Consider the following 8,741-nt stretch of genomic DNA (forward strand, 5'->3'; position numbering starts at 1 on the left):
GGCAGGACATCACCAAGGATGGCAGAACTTTGGAATCGGGCCTGGCTTTGGCACAGCACTTCTTGGGTCTGCCTGCTCCATCTGTTGTCCTGAAGCTGCAGGGATGAAGAGGACGCCTTCCTTCTCCCCAAGAGGAGTTTTGAGCTGACCGAGGCAATGACAGAGCAATTCCAGGGAATCAGTCCCCTTCATCATTCCAGCCAAACCTGTGCACAGGTGACCCAATGTGGCACTTTCTGGACTCAACTACCGAATCCACAGCACTTTCGTCAGATGCGGTGCTGAACGGGAAGCAAAAGCTACCACTTACCCAGCACCTACAATGTGACAGGCTTTACAATGATGAAGAAATGGGCTCAGAGGGGTGAAGTGACTCACCCAGAGTTGCACAGCTAATGAGTGACTAAACTGGGAACTGGAGTCAAGTTTGTCTGATTCCAGATCTCAGGTTCTTCCCACTCCATGAGGCTGACCCCAGGAGCGGGAAGGAAGTCATGGGCGTCTGGGTGGTGGGAATACTGGAGGGGCTTCTTTCTGGAAGTGAGGAGCTGGAGAGCAGCTGAGCTTGAGTGAAGGGAAGATGCTCCCCGCCCTGGGGGGCAGCATTCCCCCCACCTCTCTTTCCCGCTGGGCTGCACTCAGTGCCTGGCGGCCTTGCAGATCTTGTCGTACACCTCAGGGAAGGCATCTTGGCACTGAAGCTGTTTCCGCAGCTTGTGGTACAGTGAGCCGTCGAACATCTCCCAGAACTCCTCACGGTTCATGTAGCAATCAGCATACAGCATCTGGAATCTGCAGAGGGAGACGAGAGGGTGAGGACACGGAGAGTGGTGACAGCAGGCCAGGACCCACTGTGCTGTCTATACAGGGTGCTGTGCAATGTAGGAGTGCCCTGGGAAGGCTTGTCAGGCTTGATTCTTCTAAACACCTGTGAGGAGGGCAGTGCAGGCATGCCGAACCCATTCTACAGATGGGAAAGTGGAGCCCGTGGCGCCAAAGTTTAGCAGTGATAAAACCTGGTCTGCTGGGATCCTCCCTGGAGGCTCAGGCTTCTTTACACACTAACTCATAGTGTAGATTTTACTCTATTGTTAAAGTGATGCTCAATAAACTGTATATGTAAAGTATATAATATGGTTAGTCTTGATTAACAGGAGTACAACCATGACCCATCACCAGATAATGAACCTCAGCACCCCAATTCTCCTCCTGCCTCTTGGCTACCCATTGCCCTCCGTCATCCCAGGCAACTCCTGATCAGTGTTCTATCACTAGGGATTCATTAGCATTTTCCATAAATGGAATCATACATTATGTACTCTTTCTGCCTGGCTTTTTCCAATCAGCATAGTTATTTTGAGACTCGCCCATGTTGTGCCCGTAGTTCGTTCCAGATTGTTCCCTAAGCAATATTCAGTTGTCCTGAGGCTCTATGGTTTTCATAGCTGTGAATCCCACCCTCCTTAGCTTTGATCTTTTGCCATCCAAAGAGGTCTCAGAAGCTCCTGGACATATTTTAAACCATATGCATTTTATACCCTGTGGGGTAGAATTGAGTCCTGAGCAGGTGCGGGGTATTGGTGTTCACTGGAGAAGAAAGCAGGGAGAAGGGCAAACAGTCCTGCAATTCGCCATCCCACCCATCATCATTTTATATTGTGGGGCAAAGAGTACTGACTGGATTATTCACAAGAACAAACAAGGAGAGACAAAGAATAAACAAATCTGCCTTGGGAGAAGTGGGGCCAGAGCATTCCTCAAGATGCTAGGATGGTGACAGGTCATCTACCGCATGTTGGAAATGGTATCCGGAGGGGACAGTACTTGGAAGGGGAAGTCAAGCTTGCAAAGCAGAAGCTCAGCAAAGGAGAGGAAGATCCTTAATGAGAATCTTGACACTGTCACTGTCACTGAGAACAGGCACAGCAGAGACTATGAGGATGGCATAGGGTCGGGCAGGGTTCTCCTTTGCTATGCATGGAGTGTGTCTGAATCAGGAGTCGGCTCAACAGCACCTAATGACAATAACCACCACCATCCAGGAGGGCAGTGGTGGTTCAGTGGTATAATTCTCACCTTCCACTCAGGGACTTGGGTTTGATTCCCAGCCAGTGCACCTCACATGCAGTATCGCCCATCTGCCAGTGCTTTGTGTGTTGCTATGATACTAGGTTCAGCACTAGTTTAGATTAAGCTGGACTAGACAGAAACCTGAAAATCTACTTCTGAAGACCAGCCAATGATAACTCAGTGGATGACGAGTCTTGGGGATGGCTCAATAATGGGAAGCGTCTGTTCTGCTGTGCGGGATGTCACCACGAGGCAGGGGTCAATTCAGTGGCAGCTAACAATTCACACCATTGTCACAACTGTTTCCTGTCACAGCCACAGAGTCCCCACAAGATTAGCTGGTCTAACAGGTCTTCAATCCAAAGCTGGCACCCTGGTCCTTCCCCACACCCCTGTGAAGCAGTTCTCTGCCACACTCACAACCACTCACCCATGCACACTTCGGACAAACTTCTCCAACTGCCTCATGCAGGACCTGGCTTCAAAGTGCTTCACGCGTGGCTCCCCGTAGGCCCCAATGTCAATGTAGAGCTCTGCCTCGTCTCCCTTGGGATGCACCAGGCCTGGCTGGCTGGGAAGGATGAACGGGCACAGCCAGATGGGGTAGACCTGCAAAGAACAGGGGAGAGGGAGCTGTTGCTATTGCTCCCACAGGGAGATTCCCAGCTTTCTCCAGGGATACCCATCAGTGCCCCCCACTCCAACTCTGCCACACCAGGGGACGCGAGGTGAGCAGGTCACAGAAGGGACGGTCAGCGAGCCCCGGGACTTCTCTTCACTGGGGCCTTAGTGGAGCCCTTAGAAGGCAGGTATGTCAAGGCCACAGCACTTGGGAGAGAAGACCAGCTCCCACGTCTGTCCCACCCGCCTTCCCAGGGGCCAAGGCTCACGTGGATGTCGTTGTGGAAGGTGTGCAGGGCCTGCGCCATGCACTTCATGGGCACCAGCATGTCCTGCACCACATGGTGCTGCTCGTACAGCTTGCGCAGGGTCTCGCCCTGGGTCAGCTTCAGGAGGGAGATCTTGGGAGGTACCATCCAACCAAAGAGGTAGCGGAAGACGGGATTGTTGCCAAAGGGGATGATGTCCTGAAAGACAACAGTTAGGAGATGGAGAGAAGCCACCAGCAAGGGCTGAATGTAAGCCATTTGGGCGATGGCACAGTGCGGTCGGTCCCTCTATGTGGAGGTCATAGTGGCGCCCAGTACATCACAATCAGGTCTGAGTTTGGTCCTCAGCTCTCACATTTACTAGCTGCAAAGATTTAGTTACTTCTCTGAGCTCAGTTTTCTTATCTGTACGATGGGGAAGACAGGACAGGGTCTTAAGATCTGCTGTGAGAATCATGAGACACTGTATAGAAGGCACTCAATCTAGCACAAAATAAAAAGAGCTCAATAAACAGCATTTACCATTGCTCTTCATTCTGCTGGCTCAGAGTAGCTGGCATAGGGCAGACAGACCCTACATGTCTGTGATATGAATGCACTCTTGTCTGAGACCTCAGAGCTTAAGTAACCTCCCTGAGGTCACCAGCTCTCAGTGGGGAGTTGAGGTGGATCTCAGGTCCAGCAGTGAGTTAGCTAGTGTACATCCTCTGTGCCTCACATGACCACTTGCCTGACCTTCCTCTGGGACTCAACTACCCCTTCAACACTGCCTCCTCCCTACCACCCACCCTCCTAGCCCACAGAAGTTCACTTGCTGGCATTCCCAATGGTTGAAGCTTGGGCCTCTGGTTCACATGCTCCCTTCCTGCTTCAAGCCCCAAGAGAGCCCATTTTCACAGTTTCTAGAGTCCTTGAAGCCAAGGGCCTTTGATCATTAATTAGATCCTTGCATGCTTATCTACAAGGTTAAGTACTGAGTCTATGCTGGGGACTCAGCAGAGATAGCTCGGAAAAGGGTTAGAGTTGTTTCCTGAAGAAGCCACAGGTGCTCAGTGTGGAAGGCCCAGTGAAGCCTCCCCTCCCCTCCTCTGCAGTCACCTCTTCCCATCACTGCCCTGGCTCTGAGGGAGCAGGAAACAGCCTGCTTTCTTATCCCTGGGCACCTCCATCAATAGCTCTCCAAATAACACTACTCAGCAATACGGAATGATCCACGAAGCATCAAAAGAAGATAGGAAGAATTCTTTTTGGAGTCACTGCACCAAAAAGAACTGAGTGACACAGAATCATCTCAGAAGGCAGCACATACTCAAGAGCCAGTGGTAGTAAGGAGGAAGTTCAAGCTGCTCTGAAGGAAATGGCAAAAAAGAAGCGCTCCTGCCTCTCCCAGAATTGATGGAATACAAACAGATGCAGTCTTGGCTGTGCCAAGAAATCTGGAGGACAGCTACCTGGCCAACTGACTGGAAGAGATCAATATTTATTCTCATTGCCAAAAAAGGTGATCCAACAGAATGTATTACTAAACAATATTACTACATGAGAGCAAAATCTTGCTGAAAATGATCAAAAAATGACTATAATGGTTCATTGACTGAGAAATGCTAGAAATACAAGCTGGCAAAACTATGAGATATCATCTCATCCCAGTAACAACAGCAAACTTCAACAGAGCAGCAAACAACAAATGCTGGTGAGGTTGTGGAGAAACTGGAACCCTTATTCACTGTTGGGAGTGTAAAAGGGTAAAGCCACTATGAAAGGAAGTATGGTTCTTTCTCAAAAAGTTGGAAATAAAAATACTATTTGACCCAGTAACTGTACTACTGGGAATATACCTTAAAGAAACCAGAACTGCCACCGAAACAGATATATGCATACCAGGGTTTACTGCTGCTTTGTTCACAATAGCAAAAAGATGGAAGCAATCCAAGTGCCCATCAACAAATGAATGGATAGAGAAACTGTGGTATAGTCACACGGTGGAACTGAAAAAACAAGAAACTCAAAATATACAAAATGAGTGACTCTGGAGGACATTATGCTGAGGGAACTATCTCAGTCAAAAAAGGACAAATACTGCATAATGCCACAGTTACAAAACAGGACTTACATGACAGCTGGGGGGAGGAACTAAGAAAAGAGGGGATAAATAATGAACACTGCATTGAAACAGATGAGGGAAAGAACTGTCTAAAAGATATATATGATTAGGTTTTATTTGCTTCATAACAGTTCAGAATAAGAGGTGCATAGCAAAGTGGACTGGGAAGTCTGGGGGGCGGGGGAAGAAATTATGCAACTATGAAAGAAACTGTTTAAAGAGAAAAGTGAACTGGGGTGGGGGTAGGAAGGAAAATATGCAACAAGGAATGAATGGAAAACCAAGGTTTTTTTTTTAAACTTGTATTAAAATATCAATTTAAAAAGAGAGAAATACAAGCTGGGTTTAGAAGGGGATGTCACTACTGATGTCAGATGGATTACGGTTGAAAGCAGAGAGTACCAGAAGACTCTTTGTGTTTTATTTACTTAAGTGGATCACAACAAAAAGCATAGGGTTCAAAATCAAGAAAGGAGTGAGTCAGGGATATATTCTTTTTTCAGACCTTCTCAATCTATATGCAAAACAGACCATTCATGAGGCTAGACTTTTTTTTTTTTTTGCGCAGTTCTTTACAATTTGCCAGGTTATTTTTCACACACGAAACCTCTGGGTATCACAAGTGCCTTACAAGGTTGCAGGACAGCAGTCTTGGTCTCATTTTACAGCAGAGACAAGGTTGGGAGCCTGAGGCTAGACTTTTTGAAGAATGTGGCATTGGGACTGGAGGGAGCTTCACCAACAACTTGTGTTATGCAGATGATATAGGTTTGCTAAACCTCAGGAGGACTGGAAACATTTGCTGTAGAAGGTCAAGGACTGTAGCCCTCAATATGCATTCCATCTCAACTTCAAGAAAACAAAGATCCTTACCACCAGGCCCAATTGACTGATGAAGAAAAGTCTGAGGTTGTGAACAATTTCATCTGGCTCAGATCCACAAACAACAAACACTCTTGGCACCAGCAGTTAGTTAGGAAATCAAAAGATGAGGTGTTCTGGTAAAATGTGCCGTCAGGGACCTCGCTAGAGTGCTAAAGAGCAACGATGTCAGTCTAGAGACTAAGGTGCACCTGATCCTGGCCATGGTCTTCTCAATTGTTTGCTTGCTATATATTAAAGGTCTGGACAATGAATAAGGACAACAGAAGAACTAATGCCTTTGAGCTGTGGTACTAGTGAAGACTACTTGAACATACCATGGACTGCCAAGAAAACGAATGGGCTTGTGCTGGAAAGGGTGAAACCAGGTTGCCCTTACAGGCAAGGATTCTGAAACTCCGTCTCACATACTTCGGGCATGTTGCCATGAGGGACCAGTCTTTGGAGGAGGACATCCTGCTTGGAAGGGTGGAGGGTCAGCACAGAGAGGAAGACTCCAGATGAGATGGATTGACAGTGACTGTGGTAATGGGGTCAGATGTGTCAAAGAGGTCAGCTCAGCATAGAGCAAGGTTCAGAGCCATTGTTCTTAGGGTTACTATGAGTTACAGTGGACTTAATGATACATAACACCATCACCACCATTTCTTTGGTTGTTTTTTTTTTGAGAAGTCACATGAGTCCATAGCAGAAATATTCCCAGTACAGAGAGTAAGTGTGCCTTCTCACCCCCATCTTACCTCATTTTCCTGTTCGTCCTGACCTTGTTCCCTCCCAGCCCTACTTCACTCTCCTGTCTCCTCTGATCACCTCATTCCTCTCCCCTGCTTAATCCAAGCACTTTCCATTCCCAGCCCAGATCTCATGCTATGACCTCATGTCATTCCATTCCTGCTACTAATCCTGGTTGGTTCTCCTCAGTCATCTTACTCCCCTTCCACTCTGACTTCTTTCTCCTCCCCAACTCTCTAGAGAAATTTAATACATAAAACAAATACATGGGCTTTAAAACAAGTGGGTGCATGTACACACATACAAATAAACACTCTACATCCTATTTAAAAAAAACAAAACACAACAACACAAACCTACTGTCAAAGAACGGATTTCAACTCATAATAATCCAGAAATACAAAGCAGAACTGGCCCACTGAGCTTCTAGATCTTTCTTTCTTGGAGTGGCTGGTGGATTCAAATGACTGACCTTCAGTTAGCAGCCCAATACTTAAATCTAGAGTACCGCCAGGGTCCCTCAGCATCTTACAGAGCCCTGCTATCAATGCAGCTGCAGATCACCTTCTACATCTGTAGATCCATGCAGAGCACTATGCCACTGTCACAGACACATTGCAGGAGGTGAACTATGCACGTGGGAGAAATCCAAGTCTACTGTTTAGATTCTATAAATAAAGTTTATGACATGAAAACACTATGTCATTCATTAACATATTCTCTATTCCTGCTTTCAGAATACAATAGCAGCTTAAGTTTCATAAGAGACTTTAACTGACGTGCAAAATGGAAATATTGCTCAGCTGGCCTTTTACAGAAATCATTTACTGACCATTGCTCCACTGTACGGCTGCTTCATAATTTCTATAAATTGGCTCTCCACTGATGGACATTTAGATTATTTCCAGATTATTCAAATGGTTTCTTTTCTGTCTCTGTCTACTGCTAAGTATTTGTAAGATAACTTCTCAGAAGCGGAAAATTCTCGTTTACACTGTGTGTGATTTTAATGGAAACTTTTACGAGTGTGCACCATTTTAGACTCTCCCAAACAACACCGGAGGCTGCGGTTTCCTCTCGCGCTTGCCAGCGTGTTATCGCGCGTCTGCATCTCTGCATTCCGAGGTGAAAGGTGAGACTCACTGTGGTTTTGTTTCAGACCTTTAATTCTGAGTGAGACTACAGCACTTTTCTTATGTTCAAAAACCTCTCACGTTAAACAGCCAATTATTAGTTACAGGCACCAGCTGAAATATCACTCCTTTGTCAAAGTGTCAGCTTTAGAAAAACATGTGCCTTAACTTCCTCCTCACCCAGCATTTTTTTGCCCCATTAGTTACCGTTATTGCCTCGCCGTGACCCTGGCTTCATGCCTGCCCTACAGTGTCCGCGCATGAAGGTCAGTCACTTGGCTCACCAGCTGCCTGTGCCGGTATCTGTGTTTAGGTGACTGGCTACCTCTGCTCTGCAGGGCTGCACTAAGATCCACTAAGATCCAAGAGCTCAAGCCAGGCCCCCAAACGCAAAGCCAGGCCTCTGCAATGGAGCTCTAAAAGCCACAACTGAGAATTCACCCTGCATTCTTTCTTACTGGTGTTCCCTCCCTGTCCAGCCAAACACTTACTGAGATTAATAACACAAAGGAAAAAGATGAAGCTATCATAGTTTTCCTGTTTTACACACCTATGCTGGTACAATGTGGACGCTACCAAACAGTGTCATAGAAAATTAAGTTAGTTTTGTGCAGTATTTCCACGCCTTCCTTAAGAACAAATGGTGTATGTAAGGAGAATTAACATGCTTTTATATTCCTATTTAAAAGAATATTATTCATATCAGTAATGCAAATTTTAAATTTTTTCTCTATTTAGTATGACATTAACAGCAAGGATTTATGACAAATTAAGAAAGGTCATAGAAAAAAAATAACATTAACAGATAAGGCAGATTCAGATTAATAGGGCTAGCCATACATTATGACAAGGCCAGATAAGTAGCTGAGGATTCAGCTAATACAGCAGCCCCACGTGTTCCTTCCTAACCACTTTAATGTTACTTAGCAA

General features: G+C 46.2%; 1 protein-coding gene across 1 annotated transcript in view; it reads right to left on the reverse strand.

The window, feature by feature from the left end:
* Nucleotides 1–332: 332 nt before the first annotated feature.
* DHCR24 (24-dehydrocholesterol reductase) overlaps nucleotides 333–8,741 on the reverse strand; it is a 38,994-nt gene continuing 30,585 nt past the window's right edge. Inside the window, exons 7-9 of the mRNA XM_006879723.1 lie at nucleotides 2,961–3,158; nucleotides 2,501–2,679; nucleotides 333–792 (exon numbers count right to left, since the gene is read on the reverse strand). Coding sequence (XP_006879785.1) covers nucleotides 639–792; nucleotides 2,501–2,679; nucleotides 2,961–3,158 — 531 coding nt within the window. The 3' untranslated portion in view covers nucleotides 333–638. The remainder of the gene's footprint in view (nucleotides 793–2,500; nucleotides 2,680–2,960; nucleotides 3,159–8,741) is intronic.

This window comes from Elephantulus edwardii, unplaced genomic scaffold, assembly GCF_000299155.1.
Source record: "Elephantulus edwardii isolate Elephantulus edwardi_28Jun2011 unplaced genomic scaffold, EleEdw1.0 scaffold00005, whole genome shotgun sequence".
In the NCBI taxonomy this organism is placed as follows: Eukaryota; Metazoa; Chordata; class Mammalia; order Macroscelidea; family Macroscelididae; genus Elephantulus; species Elephantulus edwardii.